The sequence below is a fragment of the Adiantum capillus-veneris genome, chromosome 1 (assembly GCF_014529385.1).
Source record: "Adiantum capillus-veneris isolate H3 chromosome 1, ASM1452938v2, whole genome shotgun sequence".
Taxonomy (NCBI): domain Eukaryota; kingdom Viridiplantae; phylum Streptophyta; class Polypodiopsida; order Polypodiales; family Pteridaceae; genus Adiantum; species Adiantum capillus-veneris.
Window position 1 is genome coordinate 181,676,659 of NC_140931.1, and position 24,293 is coordinate 181,700,951.

The window sequence follows — 24,293 nt, forward strand, 5'->3', positions numbered from 1 at the left end:
GGGACATGGACAAGATTACCCCTGATGGTATTATGGTTGACTCAGGTGATCCATGGGTAGGCAAGTGCCCCTTTAAACTTAAATGGGTGTTTTCGATGCGGCAAGTTTGGTCATATGCAATCCGAATGTCCAGAGCCGATCTTGCAACCCCCTCCTTCTGCTGTCCTTTGTCCACCTCTATCCCTACTAGAAAACCCACAAGTGAAGCCAAGCAAAGTGGAGTTTCTACTGCTAAAGTGGCTTCGAATGTGGACAAAGGGAAAGGCAAGGTACAGCAAGTTATTGATCTTGGGAATGGGACTGCTGCTAAAGGCAAAAATGTTGGACCTGCTGATGTCAATACATGGGTGGTGCCGATAAAGCACTGAAGATTCGCATGCCACTTTCTTCTCGTAATTACGTTCCTTCTATTAATGCTAACAAGAATGCATCGTTTAAGAAACTTCCATGCACTGACAATCGCACGCCGATTGATGCATGGGACAAAGTGATGCACTCTTACAAAGATGTACTCCTTGGTGAGGCTTCCACATCGCATGTGAACAATGTGGACACGTTTCCTGCCCGGACTTAGAGGATGGGTCCTCGTACAGATGCAGTGGATGGAGAGATGTCTATGGGCACCTTCACTTGATTTTGATACTTGTTGCTTTTTGTACATATGTTTCCAATGCAAAGTCATATTAATTGCATCTCATACAATGTGCGTGGGTTATACAACCTTGACAAATGGTGGCGGCTGACCTAGCACTATGTACATACATGTAGGGCAGACATAGTTGTATTGCAAGAGCACAATCAACACGAGTTTGCTGGTCAATGTTCCTATTTTGCCGGATATTGGATTGCGTATGCTGGCTCGCAAGATTTCTCTGGTGTATTGATGCTGATTCGACATGAGCTTCAGCCTGTTCTGTTATACAATGATCCGCATGGTCGGTGGATGGTTGTACAGTGTTTGTTGAATGGTCGAGTTCATGAATTTGGAGGTACATATGCGTATACGGCCTCTGGGCAAAGAGCTGCTTTGTGGCGAGAAATCTCGTCTCGTCCATGGACATTGAATGCATTTCTATGTGGAGATTTCAATAATACTCCTGATTTGCTTGACAGCACCACAGGAAATTCGTATATGCTGCTTGCGGAGAAACACAACTGGGATCTTTTTGTTGCCTCTGCTCAAATGATTGATATATGGCGTTCTTTGCATCCTGATGCCTCTGGTTTTACCTTTCAGCATGCTGCCCATTCCTCTTATAGAGCACGATTGGATCGTTGGTATTTTGCTTAATGGGAAACAGTATGAAGAATTTGTATGTGACATGAGGATAGATTATGCTCTGTAGCTATCGGATCATTATCCTCTTTTGCTGTCATTGTATTTTGGACAGTCTATTGGTGATCGGCCCCTCTTCACACGAAACGTTTGTTGCATGTTAATAATGCCTATCTTACTCATGAAGCTTTTCGTCACATGGTTGCCGATATTATTCCTCCGCCGTTGGCTCAAATGCATATTGATTTGGATGCTGCTTGGTATCATTTTGTCATGAGAGTACAAAGTGTGATTTCTGACTATGGTAGGCAGCATATGCAGCGCATTCGGGAGAATGTCGGTGATGCGAAACAGGTTAGTCAACGATTACAATAGTTGGCTGATTTCCGCCATTGTCTGACTCTCAAAAGACGGAGTTATGTGAAGCTAAAGTGTGTATTCAGCAAAATGATAAGAGGAAGCTTGCTAAGTGGCAGACGCGTGCACGTCAACAAGCCTTTATGGATAAAGGTTGTGCTTCGAAGAAATTTTTTAAGCTTTTGCATCATTCGAGAGTCTCACAGTCGATTAAACGGGTTATGCTTCCCTCGGGTGCTTGGACTTCTTCGAAGCGGGAACTTGCTGAGGTTATGGTTTCACATTACCGTAAGATGTTTGCTGCTCCATCTCAGCCGTCTTCGGCAGCTTGTCGAGCGCGTGAATTGTTGCTTTCTTATGTTCGTCCGATCCTGTCTTCGCAGGAGGCACACTGCCTTGAGGATCCTTTCTCTATCGCCGAATTGCATGGTGCCTTGCTTGCATTGGGCCGGTGGAGATCTCCTAGTTGGGACGGACTTACTGTGGAATTTTTCCTCTCATTTTGGGATGCTCTTACACAACCCCTGATCTTCATGATAAATGTGGCATGGGAAAAACAGGATCTACCAATTTCATGGAAAGAGGGCTAGCTTAAGTTGTTGCCCAAGCAAGCGCTTTGCGAGCAGTTCTCTCATTGGCAGCCCATAACTTTGATGCCGGTGATATACAAGATTTTGGCTAAAATGTTGGTCCATCGCATCAAGAACTATTTGTTTACAGGACTTCATCAGGCTCAGTATGGTTTCATTCCTCGTCGTCAAATCATGGACAATTTGGCCAATCTTATGATTGGCATGGAATATGCTAAGTATACGCAACAAGATGTGATGGTCATGCAAGTTGATATTGAAAAGGCCTTTGACACTGTGCACTGGGACTTCATTGCTGCCACAATGAGAAGTCTAGGGTTTGGTCCTAAGTTGGCCAATGTGGTTTATTTCTTGTATGATTGTAGTACGTCTTCGGGAATCCTCGAAGGGGAATTGACAGAATCGTGGCCGCTTGGTTGTTCGGTTAGGCAAGGCTACCCTATTAGTGCTTTGCTGTATGCAATTGCTTCTCATCCTTGGTTTATGTATCTTGATCACTTGACCTCTGCGCAGCGTCTTCACGGTTTGCAGCTACCATCGGGTCATACTTTGATTGGGCAGGCTTATGCACATGACTCGCTATTTATGCCCCGCAATCAGCAAAACGATGTTCAAGAGATTATGAACGCTTTGGAATTGTTTGAGCTTGCGGCTGGTCTTAAAGTCAATTTCCGTAAATCAAAGCTTCTGCTGCTTCGTTCTTGTATTGGCATGCTCTGTTGTGGCCAAGAGAGATTGTTCTTCCAAATGTAATCACTAGGCATTTGGGTTATCCAATTGGATGGAATGTTACTCACACACAGAAAGTGGATTGGGTTATGAATCGCTTGAATGTTAAATTGCATTACTGGAAGCTTTCTACCTGGCCGCTACATGTTCGCCTGCGAATTGTTCAGAGTATCCTCATGGCATATGTTCAGTTCTTTTTGCCATTGTTGCATTGGCCCCGTCATTGTCTTGACTCTCATGTTGGCCATTTTCTCTCATTTGTGGCGAACGCGTGCTCACAAAAAAGGTTTGTGCTTGATATCGATGGCAAAACTTTGTACACCAAAGCGCTTTGGTGGTTTGAATATTTTGGACCTGCGTAAACATGTCATTGCTAGGAAGGCTATGCTTTTGCCTACACTTGTGCATCAATCTCAGCCTTGGACTCTTATGTTTGCACACTTGAGTCAGCGTGTGGTTACATCCTCATTTGGTCACTGGCAATCATCCATGTGGGAGGCAATATTTGGTAAGATGGATGGTCATATTCCTGGATGCCCGCTTTCTTCCACCTTGCTTTCTGCATGGAAACAGGTTACGATTCATCTCTCATGGAATGCTCGGAGGGAAAGAAACTCACTTCGTGCGGAGAGCCTTCATTGGAGTCGGGCTTTTTCTCTTACTTTGGTCGACCGCTCGCCTCGCCAGGCGTATTTCCTCTCCTACTGTGGCATTCGAGTGGTTGAGGATGTAGTGGATGCAGCTGGTTTTACTTTCTGGTTTCCATTTGCCGCTCGCCGTTTTGGATTGGGCATGCACTATCGCCAGTTTTGGAGAGAATTACAGCAAATGTTGATAGGTTTTTTGCCCGTTTCACCTTTGGCTGATGGTGATCGAATGTCTGACTGGAAGCTTGGGGAAATGCCATTTCAAGATATTTCTGCTGGCCAAGCATATGCTCTTCTTCTGCCTCGTCCATGGATTGCTGATCATTGCAACGCTATTTGGCACATGCATAAATCAAATATTTGGTGGCGCAGGATTATATATGCAATATGGGAAAGCCGTTTGCCGTTGAAAGAGCGTTTGTTTCTTTGGCAGTGTTTACTTGGTGTGCTCCCAGTGGGTACCTTTCTTAGGAAGCGCCGTATCCGCCCTTCATCATGTGTCCGTTGCTTATCTACCGAGGAGGATGTTTGTCACCTCTTGTGGGATTCCTGTGTCACTCGAGAATTCCTTCGTCGGGGTATCTGCATGTATGCGGCTACGTTTTCCCACGACGGTCTTCCATAAGCGGTTTGGGTTTTTTGGTATCTTCTCGCCGGCGTTGCAATGCTTTGCAGCCTTCTTCATGTGGGTCAGATTTTGGGCATACTGGAGCCTGTGGCGACAGCGTAATGGCTATATGTTCCATAGCATTCATACAGATCCCCTACCTTTCTTCAAGATTTCCCTTCGGCAGTCTTTGCGGTTTGCCTTGGAAGTTGGTGATATCACGGCAGAGATACATCAGCTTTCTTATGAATGCTTTTAGATATTTTGTACAGCCGAACACTGTTGTGTTCCTTTCCTTGTACATCTTTTTGGTGGGTTTTCCTCTCTTTGAGGTTTCCCACAAATAGTTAAATCAAATTAATTTACAAAAAAAGTGTGTGTTGAGCCTGTCAAAACTAAGAAATATACTAGAGGTGGAAAGTTGTGTCATCAGCACAGCAAGAGGAATGCAATCTCTAACAAAACCATCAAGGGGAGTACAAACAATGGGCAAGCCATCAGGCTCCCGAGAGGACGATGGAAGTACCTCTACTGAAGAAGAGGGATTGCCTGAAGAATATGGAATTTCAGCTGTCGAGTCCCTATGCCTATATACCTACATAATCCAAGGCATCTCTGTGGGACCCCGGACTAAGTAGTCTGCTTCTTCTCTCTAGTCTCTGTCTCCTCACAACACACCTCCCTGCCCCCTCCTTTCTCTCTTTGCACTGATAAGCTTGGAGCTCGTCATCTTTTCACTACACTCTGACAGAGAGCACATTTAGAACTGTTCGTTTTTATTAATTTGTACACCTAAAGGATCTTGTTGTAGCATTTGGGCTGTTTTGGACTTTGGCACAATCCCCAACATAGAAAAGACTATTTAATACACACACTCTATTATTTGAGTACAAAGAGTGACAACAGTATTTCATATTAATCACACAGAAATTAAAATAATACTAAGATTTTTCTTTATCTTCATGTTAAGAAATGAAAAGCATTATTCACATCAACTGCTCATGTAAGTGAACCAAAAATATGAGCTCAAACAACCTGAATGGGTAGGTTGGCACCAACTGGGGTTTGTACAGCTAGAATGATACTGGGATCGCCTCCCCATTTGAAATCCAAATCCATTATAAGCTGGCCTAACTGATTGGTCTGAAGTCTGATGCCTGCCATTACAGGATTTAATGCAGAAGTAAAGGGAAAGAGTGATTATCACAAAATTAAGGATCCAACCTTCAATCTGAGGAGCCACATTGCCCAAAAACAGCTTTGAGAAATTCATTTTGAATCCACCTGGACAATACACTGCCAGCATGGGTTCTACAATTGCTTTTATTAAGTCTGATGTTGCCTGCATGGCACGTAGTAAGCACACAGTGAAGACTAAAGCCTATTCCCTCATTTAATTATCACTTTACATGCTGTTTCATTAATGCCACAAGAGCACGTACCAAGGCTATAGAAGGCCATATCTTTTCCAGAATCTTGTTCAACCATTTTACCTACAAAAGCTATTAATAGGTGGTCATTTCTCAGAGCCATATCACCAGATTCTATCTTATGTACAGGTTGAAGAAATTGCCCAGCAAACAAAATCATAAGATTGGTCAGATTGTTTTCGGCATAATTTTGATGGTTGTAAAAAATGGTACCCAGTGGAGTATCATGCAAATGGTAGCTTTCCACAAGCTCAATTATTGCTTTTTTGAAGAGAACCTAGTTTATTTCAAGTATCTTAAGAGAAGGTTAAAACAAGTCAGTTAGCTTTTATTAAAAAAGGATTATACTTCAAAAAGAAGGCAAAAGAAAAGAAGAACTCTGGGCTTATTGCTCTTGAAGCTGCCACGCCACCTACTAAGTCAATGAATATTTTGGAGTTTCTCATCCCTCCGGACCTGATGGAAACACATAAGCCTTAAATCAATGAGGGCAAGGCAGTACCTTCATCCGCCTGGCCTGTACCAGCAGATGATGCCGGCACAGAGGAGGTCCTCTTTTTGGGCTTTTTTAAGCATGTCTTGAAGACAATACCTTGCAATCAGCTGGGACTAGCAGACTTCGTGTCAACAATGGGGCAGCAGCAGCTCATGAAGATGCAAACGACGGAGTGGGCATCAAACCAGTATGCCTCAGCTTACAATCTCTGGCTGAAGATGATGAGAAAATCATCCTTGACTTCTTTAAGTCACTTAATGAGGTTGCATCAAAAGCTGTGAGCTGGCTGCATGCAACGTTTACTAGCCCTTATTTCCTCTTGCGAATCAAATCCTTCCTCATGGCAAAACTAACAAAGCCCTCTTTGTAGCAGGGCTACAGTATTACTGGCACAGGACAGGCAGTTAGTTGCAGTTGAGCTTGAGTTCACACTGGACTTTCGCCTGGCCAGTGACACATGGCAAGTGATACAGATGGTGGTCGAGTGGATACCGTGGCCAAATCACCACCACCTCAGTTTGGAGATAGGCTTAGCTGGATTGGGATATCGGCTAGCCATTGGTGGCTCTTTAGGAGAAACGTATGAGTGGTTGGTTCCAGTCATCGGACGCTATCATCATCTACTTTGTATGGTCATTCATCTTGAGTCTAGCATCTTGAGTTCATGCACAACACATCTGCACCATCCCTGCACAGTTGAGCCTCGACACCCCCATTGTACCCGTGAGTTTTGGGCTGGAGCTGAGTGTGCTGCCATGCCAGAGTCTGTACTGGTTTCTTTGAGTTAGTGGAGTCCCATGCTGTTCAGGTTCCACTGTTGAGTCGTGAGTTGTGGTGTTGTTTGCTCTGTTATTCATTGGCTTCTGTGTTTTCATTCTGTTGGAGTGGGATCTCACGCACATTGCACTGAGGAGTACCCACTTAGAGAGCACGACACATTATCCCCGCCACAGGTGCTCTCATTTTTGGCACACCCGGTGCGACCTCAATTGTAGTCTCACTCCGTCAAAAGTCGAGTCCGGGAGCTACCTGGTTTAAGCCTTCCTAAACTGGTCTGTTGGTTTTGACTGGTCTGGTATGGGCCTGCTTCAGCTTGGTTTCGTCCAATTTTCCCTCGACCTGCTTAGTTCTCGACCTGCTTGTCTAAACCTGCTTGTCTAGTCTCTCATCCTGGTCTAGTAGTCTCTCGTCCTCGTCTAGTAGTTTCTCGACCTGGTCTAGTCCTCTCTCGTCCAGGTCTAGCCAAGTGGTCTAGTCACTCGCCGTCTAGTCACTCGCCCTGGTCTAGTGGAGTCTAGACCAGTGTTCAGTGAGCTAAAGGTCTTCATGCCCAAAGCTTGGGTGGGCTTTTGGTTACTGCTGACACATACAAGGCAGTCAAAAGAGCGACAAAGCCCACTACTAATTCCTCTGAAGTACTACCACAGAAAGCGTCAACCCTTCGTGGCAAGTAGAAGTCCACATACAAGGCAGTCAAAAGAGCGACAAAGCCCACTACTAAGTCTTCTGAAGTACTACCATAGAAAGCGTCAACCCTTCATGCCAAGTGGAAGTCCACCAGCCCCATTACCCCTACCTTCCCCCTCAGCTATCTCCATTCCCACAACCACTTCTACACCTCCCCAGCCACCCCCCTCCGTAAACAAGCTCTGCACAGACAGCCATGGAGAAGTTCAAAAGCATTCTGGCTAAGGTGAATATCACGTTTCCGACTTTCAAGGGTCTCTCCACAGAGGATGCAGACAACCATGCCCGGAGATTTGTTTCCCTCTGCATGGGTCGTGGGCCGTGGCCTCAAATGAGAAGACACCTACTTAGTACTCTTCCCATCCACCTTGGATGGCTTAGCAAACAAATGGTACAGTCAGTTTGCAGAAAACCGCTTTACGACTTGGGCCACATTAAGACAACTGTTCGGCTCGCTGCTGCTCCCGCACCGCCCGCCCCCCCTCGCCATCGCTCTCCTCTCCCCCCTCCTCCCTCGTGTTATGCGCCAACCTCTGTTGCGTGCTTCCCCCACCTGCGTGCTGCCCCAGCCTACACGCTGTCCAGCTTGCTCCCCCACACCCCTTTGCTCGCCAACATCCCCCCGTTTCCCGCCCTTTTTGCTTGTGAGTTGTTCTCATGCACTTGCATTTGCACCGTCATCTTTGCCTTTCACCTTCGTCCTCTTCTTTACTAGCAACAAACACAGAATGGGAGCCTCTGCTCCACCTCAGAGGCCGCGGAGCCGACCCTTCGACTTGCTCTTTTGTCAAAAGAGCAAGCGAGCTTGATGGCCGAGGTGGAACGCTTGCAAGCCACCTCGGTTATTTGCAAGATCATTGGTACTCGACCCAACCGTGGCGAAGTTCGTGATTTGCTTCAGGCCACAACTCCTCTCCGATGTGGACAAGATCAGCGATGTCCAGATCCTTGGGAGAGGGTACTACCAGATAGAGTTCGAGTCTCGAGAGATGACGGCCAAGGTGATTTCGATGAGCCCACTAGGTATCCGAGCAGCTCGAGCATACTTCACGCGATGGCATCATGGTTTCAACCCTGCTACAGATATGCTTGAGGAGGAGGCCGACTTGCCTATCTCAATCTGCTTCCCACGCCTGAGGCGAGAGTACCTCCCTCTTCTCCCCAGGATTAGTTCCATGTTCGGGACAATTCTAGAGTCTCCACGCACTGCAGCTTCAGTTGTGGCCAAGGCCGCAGGTCTACCTACTGTGTGGGTATTTGTTCAAGGCACATACTCCCTCCCGAAGGTGATACTCTTGCCTCGGGTGAGCGGGGGTTGGATCAGGCAGTGAGCGGAGTATTCGGGTCTCCCGAATCAGTGCTTCATTTGCAGACAGATGGGCCACTTAGCAAAGGCATCACAGCCTCCCAAGGCCGAGCATGCCCAGCAGACAGCTACCCAGGACACCCAGGCGGGTACCTCGACAGAGGCCAGCAATCAGAAAGCTGACGTTTGGCAGCAAGTGCCTAGCTACCGCCGACACGGACGGACTCGCCACACTGCTCCCCCTAGTGGCCGACCTCCTACAGCTCAACATCATTGGGTTCCGACAGGGAACCGTTTTGACTCCCTTCAGCACAACCCCCCTGAGGAGGCTCCCTCGGCCGCCTCCACCTACAGACTCCACCATTCTGCCTCCCCATCCTCCACCTTCACCCCCACCTTCCGCTCCTCCTCTCTCCCCGGTGGGGCCCTCAGCCTCATCTCCCGACCCATCCCACATTTCTCCTCAGACGCTATGGTCTAGACACGCATCTACGACAATGCGATCTCTGGCAAGTGCTTTCGCTACGAGCCACATGGCTCGGGAGGGACAACCCCATTTGAGGTCGCCTCTTCTGATTCAGACTTCTCCTTTTGCAGCAATCCCTCGGGAATTGACGAGCTTTGACGTTGGCAGACGATGAGACTTCTTCACTATAGCTTCACACGTTTTCTATGTGATCCTTCTCCCGACCTGGAGGAGGCTTGCTTTCTAGTCCACATCCTTTTTCTAGCAGCTCGAGGCACTGAGGCTCTAGACACAGCGGTAGGCTTCTCCTTTCCGCTATGCGGCAGCGATCCTACAGAGTGGACCCTACACACAGCTCTTGACTGGCTCCAGGTCTAGGCCACTGGGTTCTCACACCACACGGGCCTTAGGGGTGACAGATCTGGTATAGACTCTTTGGCCTTTAACCAAGTTCAGTGTGACGCCGTTGGATGCAGCAAGGTGATAGCGAGGCTGGCTGTTGTTGCAGCATCTGTTTTTCTCACTAACTCCATGAGGATTGTCTCATGGAATGTGCAGGGATTGGGAGGGCCCCAATTTCAACGTCAGAGGGGTCGGTTGCATCAAGAGCTTCAGCGATTCCTTGTGGGTGGTGAGATTGACATTCTTATGCTATAGGAGCATCATCTATGTGAACAATGTGGTAGATTTTGCGCGGTCGCTATGAGACGTTTTGGTAAGCTGCATTTGGACTTGGAGGTATCCAGGGAGGGGTATGTATGACTATTGCGGATTCTTGGTAGCAAGCCATTGTGGGTAGAGGTATTATTGTGCCAAGCAGGATTACTATGCAGGTTCAGGGTTGCCTTATGGGTTTCCTGAACATATATGCGCCCAATGTGGCAAGTGCACGAACAGAGTTTTGGTCTCATGTTGTTGAGTCTTTGCCCCATGCAGAGCAGTGGTGTGTTGGAGGGGACTTCAACATGTTGGAGAACCCCTTTGACAGAATTGGAGGTGGCCATGCTACGGTGCACGGGGCTGAGTTGGCAGCTTGGGAGTGGCTATGTATGACTATGAGGGTTTCTGATGTTTGGCAGCACTCAGGTTTTGTGAGACCCCCAGACATCTTCTCTTTCTCTCGCTCTGAACGCAAGGTAGGAGTGAATCTATATAGGATAGATCGCTTCTACGCCAGTGACCACATTTGCGACATGGGGGGATCTGTTTGCATCCTCGCAGGGACTACTTTTTCCGACCACGCGCCAGTGGTTCTCACGGTGACAGACAGACAAAGGTTTGGGGGGGCGGGGGGGGCGATGCTACGCATCCCCCATAGGATCTTGCTGGATCCAAAGCTTAGAGAGCGAGTGGAGGCACTTTGGACAGAGAGTTTGGACATGCAAGATAACCCTGCTAGTAGAGTGGCCTCTGGCCTCGCAAAGCTTAGTCGCTTCTTCCTTCATGAGTCTGCAACTCGCTTGGCTGCACCCAAGGAGGAGGAGAAGCGTCTTCGACGAGGCATTGTTTCCCTACAGAGGATGTAGGAGCATCATCTAGACAGTCCATGGTTGGAGGAGTAGTTGCAGCGGGCTAGGCAGGAGTTGACTAGCATTGAGGAGCAACGCCATGAGTTTGCCTTCCACCGACAGGCATCTCCGTGGACCCAGGTAGGTGAAGTTACTGGGGAGTTCTTTGAGACAACGGAGCCACGCCATACACACACCAGTATTAGTCAGTTGAGGAGACTTGATGGGTCAGTTGCTTCAGAGTCTTAGGGCATGCGTGCAGTTGCTAGCGATCTCTACCACGATCAGTTGTCAGCTGAGCCACAATCAGAGCTCCAGGATGCATACAGAGAGCAGGTTTGGGCACAGATGCCTTGCCTTGTTACCGAGGAGATGCGACAGAGACTTGAGCTTCCCCTCCAGCTAGAGGAGCTCCATGAGGCCCTCACAGAACTCCCCCGTGGTAGTTGTCCAGGGGAGGATGGTTTGACTCCTAGCTTTTTCTTGGAGTACTAGGACTTGCTTGGTTCATATCTTTGCAGCGCATTCCAGTACGTTTTGCACACTGACGAGATGCCTAACAGCATGAGTGAGGGCTTGATCTACCTGATTCCCAAGGAGGGAGGCTCCTTGGATGAGATTCGACAGTGGTGACCCATTACCATCCTCAACTCATCCTACAAAATTCTAGCAAAGGCTCTGAGTTTGAGAATTCAGCCACTACTTGAGAGCATTATACATGGGACTCAGACTTGACGGTGAGTTTGTCGACGACTCAACCTTGTACTTGGAGGGCCAAGAGGCCAATCTGCACAGACGTGAGCAGGCTCTTGAGGTGTTTTGTTGTGCATCAAGTTCACTAATCAACCGGAGGAAGACAATTGCTTTTTGGGTTGGCAGTGCTCCTACGCCTGATTGGTCGCCAGGTGAGGGTTTCATATGGATTCCCCTAGGGACTACAGTTCGCTACTTGGGTTGCAAGGTTAGCCTAGACTTGTCTCCTGAGCAGCAGGCTGTCCCCCTCCTCTTGTTCATTAGGAGGAAGTTGCTACATTGGAATTCGGCACTATGTGGTACATTACATCTTGCTGGATCTTCTCGAGCTCCTGTATCAGCTAGCTGGAGAGGTTGATCAGGAATTTTCTTTGGTCAGGGCGTGACACTCAGTTAGCCCGGGCCAGAGTAGCTTGGCAGTTCACCACTCTACTATGTTCTCAGGGGGGGTTGGGGATCATAGACCCAGCACAACAGAGCAGAGCCCTCCTTGGGAAGTTTGTTGTCAGAGGCCTGCTTCCAGGGGCGGAGCCCTGGAAGGAGTTGTTGCTTCAGTGGCTTAGAGCTAGAGTGCCTCGTGCAGGAGGCGCTTGGTGCCCTTCCATCAGGTGGATCTTTACAAAGATGCGCAGAGTTGGTCTAAGCAGGAGACTGGAGGATCGATTTGCTGCGAGTCTGCTTCGCTCTTGGGAGTAGCTATGGAGTGGCCTAGAGCAGCACCAGCCCTCTTGCACGAGGAGCGCTTGAGGCAGCCCCTTGTTTGGAACCCCATGGTTGGCACACAGAGAGGCCACTTGGTTAGTAGTAGGCCTCATGTTTCTTGGGGTCCCATGGCAAAGGGCCCAACCCGCACTCTAGGCGACTAGCTTCAGTTTTCACGTTTGCCAGAGGAGGTTCAGAGCATCCAGCTACAGGGCATGAGAGGGGTGTAGAGCATGTGCCAAGACTTTACAGAGGCTTTACTAGCTGAGTGGCTCACCCTCTAGAGTCAGTAGCTCCCAGATGGATGAGGGCCTTCACACGATTGGAGATCCTCATTGCAATTCCGGCCTGCTCGGCGTCAGTACCCCCCTCGCTCCTACCCTCCCCCTCGCGTCCCTGACCACCCCTCTACTCGCCCCTACCCTCACCCCCTCGCCCCTCACCACCCCCTACCCTCATTCCCTCGCCCCTACCCACCCCCTCCCTCCCTCCTTGCCCCTACCCACTCCCCTTCGCTCTACCCTCCCCCTCTTGTCCCTCACCACCCCTCTACTCGCCCCTACTCTCACCACCTGGCCCCTACTATATCCGGCTTGTACAACGTAGAGGGCGGTACTATTTCAATTACCTGTTAACTTCACACAGAGCATTGTGAAAAAAAGAGAACATAGTTGCGTCCAGTGACTAGAATGTCGCTGCGCACACGAGACCGACACCCTGCACGCCCCAAAATTGGCGCCCCTTTCGGTATTTCTTTATTCAATTAACAATTTACGATCCGTACACTTAGGCCAAACTCTCACAAAGCTGTCTAAACCTGACGAGGGCTGAAAACGCAGGTTTTTGACCTTATTTCGGCAGCACAAGGGCGCAAAACCTTTGTAGGTCAAAAACACCTATCTAGGACGGATTCCCTCGCAATTTAGGAGCTTTCTTGTGAGCTGTCACAAAAGCTCAGCGTAGTGTAATTCTCTGCTATAGGGTGCCCAAAACCATGTACACGCATCCCAAGGCTCTCACGGAGCTCCCTTGGTGCTCCCTTGCAGTTTAGGTGCGAAACCCTAAACCTGCAGAAAAACACAGCAGGCTGTAATTCTTTGTTTCGGATCGTTTTTATTCACACGCCTGTGCCCGTCCCAAGGGCTCCCGCACGCAATGGGATAGTTCCCCTGTGAAGTGGACAAGTTTTCACGCGAGAAAACTCTCCAAACTCGCAATCTTTCGCGATGGAACTGTGCGTACCTGTGGGGGATTAGCATTAGCTAATCCAATTCATGTATAGAACGCTCTTGCCTTGGCAAACGCGCATAAACCCTCAGAATTGTACATGATCATCTGAGTAGCCCAACTAGTGGGGCATTACCATATGTGCCAAAGGGGAGAGAGAGATGCACGAGAGCAAATCATCGCGCTACATGAGACAGAGGACAAGGCAACCTTTCCATTAAAGTTGTCAACCTGCACCCACTACTCACACACACACTGTAGGTACTGAGCAAAAATCAGCCTCTCAAAATGGGCGCCCCCTCTTGTTGAGGTGTCCTGCAGATGGCTCTCCTTCTGCTAGGTGTCCAGTTTACCCCTTTGAGTTAATTCCCTAGTTCACACTCACTTATAAAGTTGTGAGTGACTTTCCGAGTGGCCCAGACTTCATTTGGCGCACACAGGCTTCCGTACTCACCAGAATTCAGTGCTAACTTGCCGACCGTTCCTAGACTGACCGACCTAGACTCTCGATGTAAGAAACCTATTCATCCGCAACCGTTTCACATTGGCCATGCAATGTCCACTTGCACCTTTTCAAGGGTTCCAGGAAAAACAAGTAAAAATAAAAATATGTAGTACATATTTACAGAAGGCAACAGGAAAAAGTACACCTCCTGGTAACACACCCCACCCTTGAAATATTGCAAGCGACCTCGCTTGCATGCCAATAATACATGCGGATATCTCCTAATATCACATATATTCTATGATGGGAATCCAAGATATACATGCTTCCGGGAATGTAGCGTTGGACAATTAAACAATCCCACCAACCTGGCTACCACACATATATCAAGAATAGAAGTCTTCTAGTGTACTCTCAAGCACAAACTTCTCTAGCTAAATTCTGTATGGAAAGAGTAGACACAATTGATTAACTAATCTCTTGAGCATCATGAACCATGCTCTTGCCTTGCTCCAAAAAGGCACATCAAGTCACTATGGGTTCCATCTGAAAGGCCTCAAGATACAGTTGCAATAGCTGAGGTGAATCAACCAATTCAGGCTCTTCCATCCATTTTGCATCCAGAGATGGATAGTTCTTGAAATTCACCAAGTAGCGTCTTGCAACCTTTCCTCTAGCCTTCCTTTCCTTATGAGTCAATATCTGTTCAAGAACAAGGATCTCATCCAATCCTTCCACTTGAAGTTGTTCCTCATCAAGCATATTCTCTGGCACATCACCAACAAAGGGTCTTAGAAGGTTGACATGAAAAGCATTATGTACTTTCCAGCCTTCTGTTAGCTTCAACCTGTGAGCTACATCGCTGATCTTTTCTGAAATCTGAAAAGGACCATAATATTGCATACTGAGCTAAGGAAACAAACGTTCCTTGCCTTTCCTTTTCCTTAACCTGGCCTTTTCAAAGCGCAAAAGCACCCAATCACCAAGTGAAAATACAAGTTCACAACGGTGACGATCAGCAGCTTTCTCTTGCTTAGCCAGAGTCCTCTCAAGAGCAATCTTTATCTTCCTGTATGTTTCATCCGTATCTTGCACATACTTGTCTGCCTCAAATTTCTTGTCCTTAGTCTGCAAAATGGGCGGGACTTTCTTTCCTCCTTCCACTATCTCAAATGATGCCTTACCTGTTGACGTATGCACAGTGTTATTGTAAGCATATTCAACCAATGGGAGATGGTGTTCCCAAGTTGCCTTGTGCTCTGACACATAACATTTTAGAAGATCCAGGAAAATAGAATTTGCCTCTTCTAACTGTCCATCAGTTTGCGGATAAAACGAAGATGAGAACTTTAGCGTAGTGCCCATATTCTCAAACAATGCCTTCCAAAAAAGACTTGTCATACGTGGATCCCTGTCTCACTGACAATTGACTGAGGCATCCCGTGATACTTAAAGATATTGCTCATGGATATCTTGACCATGTGTTCAGGCTTTATCTTCTTCCTAGCAGGAATGAAATGGGCCTGCTTTCTGAACCTACAAATGATAGCCTAAATCCCATCATTGCCTGTTTGTGTTCTTGGAAGATCAAAGATAAAGTCCATCGCTATGCTTTCCCATAACCTATCAGAGATCGGCAATGGTTGCAACAATCCCGGTTGCTTTTGCCTGTCAAATTTGATTTTTTGGCAAACTAAGCATGATCTTACAAATGTGTCAACATCTTGACGCAAAGCTGGCCAAAAAAAAGAATACCTCAACCCCTTTCACGGTCGCATCAATTCCACGATGCCCAGCATAAGGTGGAGCATGACTTTCCATCAAAACCTTTGGCCGTAACCGTTTAGTAACGCTAACTTTCCATGCATCATGAGAAAGTCATTCTTAAGCATATAGTGCTCATGATGTTGCCCATCAACAAGTTGATCATAGATCCTTGCAAAATTTGAATCTTCAGCATATTGTGTCTTCATTTCATCAAGTTCACAATGGTACGGAATTGAAACTGCTGAAATTTGGGGCTTTCGTGACAACGCGTCAGCCACCACGTTCTTTTTCCCTTGCACATGCACAATCTGAAAATGGAACATTGACAAGATGTTTGCCCATCGCATGTGTTTCTTAGACAACTTTGTTTGTGTGAGAAAATATCCCAAGGTTTGATGATCTGTTTGGATTGAGCAAGCCCGAACTGCGATGAGAACTTTCAGTCGCGTGAAGGCCCCCATCCATCTCGGCGCTGCTGACTCAAGAGGTGTGAGCCACTCAGCTGGTGTTGCCTCTGTGATGTCCTGACACATGCTCTGCACCCCTCTCATGCCCTGTATAGCTGGATGCTCTAAAGCTCCTCTGATAAGCCTGAAAACTATAGCCAGTCACCTAAAGTGCATGTTGAACCCTCTGCCATGGGACCCCAAGAAACATGAGGCCTACTACCAACCAAGTGGCCTCTCTGAGTGCTAACCATGGGGTTCCAGAGTCCAGACAAGGGACTGTCTCAGGTGCTCCTCCATGCAAGTAGGTTGATGCTGCTCCAAGCCTCTCCGCAGCTGCTCCCACGAACGGAGCAGACTCACAGCAAACGGTACTCCAGCCTCCTGCTCAAGCCAACTCTGCGCATCTCTGTGAAAATCCATCTGGTCGAAGGTCGCCAGGGGCCTCCAGCCAAAGGTACTCTAGCACTAAGCCACTGAAGCAAAAATTCCTTCAAGGGCTCCTCCCCTGGAAGTAATCCTCTGACAACAAACGTCCCAAAAAGGGCTCTACTCTGCTGTGTTGGGTCTTTGATCCCCAACCCTCCCTGAGAACAAGGAAGAGTGATGACCTTCCAGGCCACTTTGGCCTGGGCTATCTGATTGCCACGCCTTGACCAAAGGAAGTTCCTGCTCAGCCTCTCTACCTGGCTGACGCAGGAACTCGAAAAGATCCAGCAAGAAGTGATGTACCACATAGTAGCCAACAACACCTTGTTGGCCACTACAACTCTGCATGCCAGAGAAAGTCGTGCGGAGCTCCAATGTAACAACTTCCTCCTGATGGATAGGAAGAGGGGAGCAATATGCTACTCAGGAGACAAGTCCAAGCCAACCTGACAGCCCAACTATCGAACTGCAGTCCCTGGTGGAATCCATCTAAAACTCTCACCTGGTAGCCAATCAAGTGTAGGAGCACTACCAACCGAGAAAGCCACTTTCTTTCTCCACTTGATCAATGCACCTGATGCACAACAAAAGGTCTCAAAAGCCTACTCACACTTGTGAAGGTTGGCCTCCCTCCAAGTACAAGGCTGAGTCGTTAGCAAACTCAGCATCCAATAGCTCATCTCCCCGAATAGGGAGCGCTAAGCCACGTAGACCAACCTGTTGTGAAACCAAAAACCTGCTCATCACCTCAGGATAGAACAAAAAGAGGAAGGGGGCAAGAGGGCAACCCTTTCTGACCGAACGTGTGAGCATGAAACGATCTCCTCTACCACATGACAAAAGTACGTGACTGTGTGCCCGTCTGTAAAGAGCTGACACACCTCTGATCCAGGCATCTGAGAAGCCCATCGTGCATAGAGTGCCCTCCAAGAAGTCCCAATCAACTCTGTCGTAGGACTTCTCAAAATCAAGAAGAAGTATCACCAAATCCTCACCACGGAGGCGCACGAGGGCAGATGCCTCCCAAAAAGTAAAGATGTTGTCAAGGATACTACGCTCCTTGACAAAACCTATCTACGTCCCATGTACGATGCTCTCTAGAAGTGGCTGAATCCTCAAACTCAGAGCCTTGGCAAGAATTTTGTAGGCTGAGTTGAGGATGGTGATGGGCCGCCACTGTCCAATCTCATCCAAGGAGCCACCCTCCTTGGGAATGAGGTAAATCAAGCCCTCACTCCTGCGATCATGCATCTCTCCTGTGTTCCTACACACAACGGAGGTGTGTTCTCGGGTTCCTTCTCGTAAATCAGCCCCATCTACGACGTTTATGGGCTGAAAACAGAGAAAAACAGCAACTTGTCGCGATGGAAATACGCTCCGTAGGCACTGGGAACTCGCCCACTGGGTCTTGGTGACATCTGCTACACTTGGGGCAGCCATGGGCATCACCGGCAACGTCTTCATTGCGGCTGAAATCTGCAGCAGCGTCTCCTCCTTGCGAAAACTGGTCTCCCCTCTGGGAGAGGGTGTGTGATGCTTTTAGAGCTCCCTGGCCACGGCAAAGATAGCAGAGCATTGGCTGCTCGTGTAGAGATCGCGGCTGTTTTTTTGTTTTTTCTTATTATTATTATTATTTTATTTTATAAGCGTTGTTCTGCCAGAAAAAGAGAGAAAAATCGCTGCCTGGTTTTTACTGCTTTATTTAATCATAGGCTGCCCACTTATGAAGTGGACGGCCGGTCACCTTTAAAAATGGTATGAATCTGCCTAAAAACTCAATAAAACCTTCTAAGTTAAAAACAATGCTTTCAAAGCACTTCCCAGGCGTCCCTGGATGCAATCACATACACAATTGCAATGCAAACATAGACTTCCTCTCGGGAAAGCATCTGATTTCCCGAAAAGCAATTCCGCTTCCTTAGAAAGCATCTGTTTTCCCTCACTTTCCTCTGAACCCATCTTCATTCAAGTGCTTGCTTTTCCTTGTGCACAATTCCAACACAGTTCGGAATTTCCTCTAGACTATGGATATCCCCTTTCCGATGCACCCGTCACCCACCTTGTGACGCATCAGGAATACCCATCACCTAGTCCTTTCCTACCGAACTTACGGTACAATCTCCTTCACGATGCTCTATGTCACCCATCCTATGACGCATCATAGATGTCCGTTCCCGGATGGTCGGATACTTCTTCCCGATGCTTCCTGTCACCCATCCGATGTGACGCATCAAAAGTATCCATTCCTGGTGGACTTACAGATATTCCCGTTCATAGTGTTCCCATCATTACTTTGAATGACTCACTAGGAATACTTTGTACTCGGATGTCTCCAGTGAGAAAAACCCTCTCACTTAAAATTCCAATAATCCATTTCGAATTATTTTTCCTTGGTGTTCCAAGTGAGAAAACCCTCTCGCTTATAAATCCAATGATTCATTTAGAATTTTTTTTCTTCTTCAGATAAAGCCAATTTAGCAACACTCTCCCCGCACAGTCTGAGCCTCGATATCTCCATTGTACATGTGAGCACTTGGTTTGGAGCTGAGTGTTTTGCCAGCCAAAATTGCACCTGATACTTGATGCGTACATTGGGCTTGGAGTTCATCTGTCTCATGTTTTGAGTGCATTTCTGTTCTATGGGCCTTATCAATTCTCTGTTCCATTTCAATTGTCTAGTGCACACATTGAGCTTGCATATTGCGTTGATGAGTACCCACAGTAGAGAGCATGACATATTTTCTTATAGTTAATTTGTAGTAAATCACTTTGCAAATTGGGCAACATTAAGGCAAAGTTTCTGTGAGTTCTTCCAAGTTCCAACTTGGTGACTTCCAAGGTAGTCTATCCTACAATCATGGCATGCCGGTCAGCATCAATCTCTGTCATATGTGTAGTCGGATCCCATACATACTGTGTCACAAGTTGGTGACGTGGCGTGCCCAAATGGAAGGACTGGCCGAGAGGACAAAGGGTTGGGGTTTAAAAACTCTACCCAAAAAGAATTGAACCTAAAAGAACTATGAAGATTTGGCTGTGGGCCTAAGGGGTTAGAGTTTAAAAACCTAACCCCTGCCAACATGAAGAACACCAACCGAGGGGCCTAAAACCCTTATGCAAAAGCTTGAACTTTGGTTAGATTTTCGTAAATCGCGCTCACTAATGAAGTAGCAAGCTGTACGGATATTCGTGACTTGCGCTCACTGTTTTGGGCTGTTTTTAGCGCAAGCTTTCAGAAGTAGATGCTTTTGGTGTCAAGTGATTTTAGAACTGATGCTTTTGGGGCTCTGCTTTTGGACATCGCTTGTATTGTTTATAAGTGCCCTAGGGCCAGTCTTTTGAGGGCATCTGAATGTAGAGTCTCAAAGAGAACTAGACTCTTTGGGAGTTGTACCTTTGTGAAGCAGCAATAAAGAAATACTAGAAGGAGCGCAATTCTCTGAGGCTAGTGCATGTGGGGACGGAACATCGTTGTTCGGTGTCGACTCCCTCCCTCTCTCTCTCTCTCTCTCTCTCTCTCTCTCTCTCTCTCTCTCTCTCTCTCTCTCTCTCTCTCTCTCTCTCTCTCTCTCTCTCTCTATTCTAGGTGAGCTATTCGCAAATTTTGTTTGTATTTTGCTGTTGATTTCTCTCTTAAGAGTGTTCAAGTCTGTAAGAGTGGTATCAAAGCTTAGAATGATTCTTCTTCTACGGAGGATCCGATCCTTTCTACAGCACACGAGTTCTTGCAAAGAATCCAACAAAGACGACCTTGGATGGTTAGTCTGCGGGGAGATGAAGAAAAGTTGAGTCCCACCGTGGGACCAAAAGAAACCAATGGAGATAGAGCGGAGCTCAAACATTAACTGCAGGTTGACATGTGTATGAAAAGATTGCACCTTAAGGATTACCTGCTTGACAAGATTCACTCTAGATGGCAAGAGGCCGTGGATTCTCCTCTCAAGTCAGTAATGAAGCAGAAAGAAAAGTCGAGTGCAAAGTGCAAAGAAGCAGAAACTGTACTCGCAGAAAGAGTTTGACAAAGCTCTTGAAAAGAAGACAAACCAATTGATGAAAAGCTTAAAGCACTCTTGGCAGAAGAGGAAATCAACAGATTTCCCCGATTATTTGGGCCGGAAATCGACTTTCGAGTTGGTGAGAAAACTCGAGAAGCATGTTCATTTTGAGGATGAGCCAAGCCTTCAAAGAGTTTTGATAGTTCCTCGTCCTCTAGTTCCAATGAGGAGCAGACAAAAGGCAAGAAAAGCAGATTTTTTAAAAAGTTTAGAAGGCAGAGAGAGCCGTCTAGCAATTCAGAGGAGGAGACCTCATCCTCTACTGACAATTCAGAGAGTGAGAAAAAGAACAAGAAGACCAAGGAGTTCAAGGATGGGGGCCAAGCAATCAAGTTTGACACGTTTTCAGGCTGCCAAGACACCCATCGAGCCCTTGAATTCATACGGCAATTTGACGTCACCTTCTTAGGAGGTCGTTTCTTGGAATGCTCCAAGGTATGAAGGGTGGCATCTTACTCGAAAGGAAATGCACATACATGGTGGTCTACTCTGTTGCTGCACAGAGAAGCGCCTAAGAAGTGGGTAAAATTAAAGAGAATATTCACTTCTACCTGGATAACGGAAGAATATGACGAAGATGCCATCACGACTTGGCATCACATGAGAATGAATAAGGAAGACACTTTGGATGACTATTGCCAGAGGTTTTGAGATACATATTTGCTAGTGTCCTCGTTTCGGAGAATCACTTTGAATGACCAGATTGAACGGTTTTGTTGTGGATTGCCATAAAAGATTGGACGGTATTGTCTGCAATGGAAGTCTAACTCCATTCAGAGGCTTATGGGACATGTCAAGCAAGGTTTTGGTATGCATGCCGGCTCATTGACCTATCCTATGGACAAGCCAGTGTCCACCTCAACGGGGCAAGAGTCTTCCAAGGAAAACAAAGAACAAAGGGAACCATATGATAGTTCATCAAAGAATTCCGAAGAAGTAAGGGTATCAATTGATAGTTCATGAGACAGTTTCGAAGAAGCAAGGGAATAAGTTGATGGTTTATCAGAGAATTCCGACAATTCAGATTGAGGTGCCAATGGACGTGAGATGCCATTAGGGCTACCAACAGGTCACGGGGCACAATAGTGGACACGGGATGCCAGCGGGGCTACAAACAGGTCACAAGGCACAAGAAAAGATCAAAAAAGGTAAGGTAGGTCCACCGGATAATTTTTTCAAGGGCACTTTTTGGCTCTCGATGCAAAGTGGATGGGGGAGGAGAACATTGCTTCAGTTTGAGCTGTACCTTGATGCTTTTGGATTATTAGCAGTGTCTATTCCGAAAGTTACCAATGTATCAATAGGTTGAATTTGGTGCGGTGCGGATTGCACAAGAGTGGAGCCACTCCACCACTTTGTAGCAGATTGTCTAGATTGAATAATATGTACATTGAATTGAAATTTCTTGGAATTGAGCATGCTTTTTCATGTGTGTATTGTTAAGAGGATGTGTTGGAAAGATGACATGTTTGCAACATTTTATCTGATGAGTGATTTGAACTTAGTGCATCTAGACATTTGTTAGAGATTAGCCAGATTTCTATCTAGATGAGATGACTGGATATTGTTGTGAGTGCATCTATTGGATTTATAAGTGAGGGTTTTCTCGCTTCAGACATGAGGAAATATAATTCTAAATGAATTATTGAATTTATAAGTCAAAGGGTTTTCTCACTTGAGATATCCAAGTACAAATATTTCTAGTGTGTCATTCAGAGAAATGATGGGAGCACTGCGAACGAGAATATCTATAGGGCCACCAAGAACGGGTACTTTTAATGCACTGCTTTATGAAAAATCGAGTTGATTTTTAGGAAAGCAGATGCTTTCTCGCAAAGGAGTCTATGTTGGCATTGCCTCTGTGCATGAGATTGCATCTAAGGACACCTGAATTGTGATTGTGTAAGCATGGTTTTCAGCTTATAAGTTTTTACTGAGTTTTTAGCAGGTTCATACCATTTTTTTAAGTGCCCGGCCGCCCACTTAATAAGTGGGTAGCCCTAGAAAAAAAAAGCAGCAAAAAAACCACGCGCCCCCACTCTGTGTGTGTGTGTGTGTGTGTGTGTGTGTGTGTGTGTGTGTGGGCGTGAGTGAGGAGCAAGAGGGTGATGTGGCGAGAGGCTGAGGGAGTTGAGGTGAGCGTGTGGCTGTGTGTGCGCGTCTGTGTGTGGAGTGAATGAGTGTGTGTGTGTGTGTGTGTGTGTGTGTGTGTGTGTTGTGTGTGTGTGTGTGTTAGGCCAACAGCATCACAGCCAGCCTGCGTGTGTGTGTCTATGTCGAGTGCGTGTATGTGTATGCTCGTGGGGGATTTGGGTGTGTGGTGAATCCTTCGGCCTCGTCGGTCACGCAACTTTGTTCTGCACAACGTCTACCCTGTGCAGGCCCTTCACAGCGCGTCGGGGGTTGAAGTTTGATTTCGCCTGCATGCGGTCCTTCCATTGTCTTGTGTGAGAGAGAGGGGTGTGTGTTTCTGTATAGCTAGCCGGTGTGTGTCTGCCTGTGTCTATAGCAGCCATATATCAAAACCTCCCAAAAAAAAAAAAAAAATGTGTGTGGGGTGTGAGAGCTTCACATGGATTCGACTGATCAATGTGTATATAAGCGTCAGAAAGCCATGGAAACTTTAGAGATGGATGCTTTGAGCCTTATCAAAGAATGTTTGCATGAGGATTTTGAGGATGCACGTCAAGCCTGGGAAGGATCCGCTCCTGGCATGGAAGTGCGCATCCCTATACAGGAGCTTATGGATCCTGTTGCTCAATATGCACTTAACGCAATGATTCTTTTTTTCCCGGGTAGAATGCCTACGGCTCAGGATGTAGGCCAATGGGTTGATTTCCTACTCAAACGGCAAGCAGTCCGAGGGGTTTACTTTGGCGCGCGAGGGTTCTACGAAGTCTTGCTGGCTGACATGGATGATCGGGGTGCTCTGCTTGAAACGTCTCCTCTTTTCTTCAATACGCAGATGACTCATGTACTGCCCTGAGCTCTTACTAAGGACTATCAGAGTCTCATTCGTCACAAGTGTCTCGTTTGGGTTGAGGTGGTCGACTTTCCTCGCACTTGGTGTCATTTTCTTCCTTTGTTGGCTGCTCAGCTGGGCAAAGTCATTTGCCCTCCTAAGCTGGATGCAAACACAAACCGTTTTTGTATTCTGTGGGACACGGATATCCCCACACCAGCAGGTATTTCGATCGATTCTTAAATGGGGCAAGGTTGCAAATTCTTGCTTCCGTTGTGGCAAATTTGGTCATATGCAGTCCGAATGTCCAGAACCAAATCTGCAACCACCTCCTTCAACTGTCCCTGCTCCTCAACCTCGCTCGCCTCCGAAATCTTCTACTGAGTTTCAAACTAAAGGAGTTTCAACCTCCTCTCCCACAGCTGGGGCGATTAAAGGCAAGGGGAAACAATTACAATTGTCTGCACTTTCTGCTTCTACAAATATTAAAGACAAAAGAAAAGAACAGGTTTCGACCTCTCAAACTTGGACAGTGTCCAAGAAACCTGCCAAAGTTGCTACAGTTCGTGTTCCGGCATCTTCTCGTAATTATGTGCCTCCTTTGAAGAATGTTGCTCAGAAAAAACTC

The 24,293-nt window shown here is 47.0% G+C and overlaps 1 protein-coding gene across 1 annotated transcript in view; it reads right to left on the reverse strand.

Annotated features, from left to right (window-relative positions):
* LOC147466114 (calcium-dependent lipid-binding protein-like) overlaps positions 1 to 24,293 on the reverse strand; it is a 132,542-nt gene that overhangs the window by 61,403 nt on the left and 46,846 nt on the right. The window contains exons 4-6 of the mRNA XM_086523986.1: positions 5,649 to 5,699; positions 5,431 to 5,548; positions 5,242 to 5,363 (exon numbers count right to left, since the gene is read on the reverse strand). Of these exons, the coding sequence (XP_086380112.1) occupies positions 5,242 to 5,363; positions 5,431 to 5,548; positions 5,649 to 5,699 (291 nt within the window). The remainder of the gene's footprint in view (positions 1 to 5,241; positions 5,364 to 5,430; positions 5,549 to 5,648; positions 5,700 to 24,293) is intronic.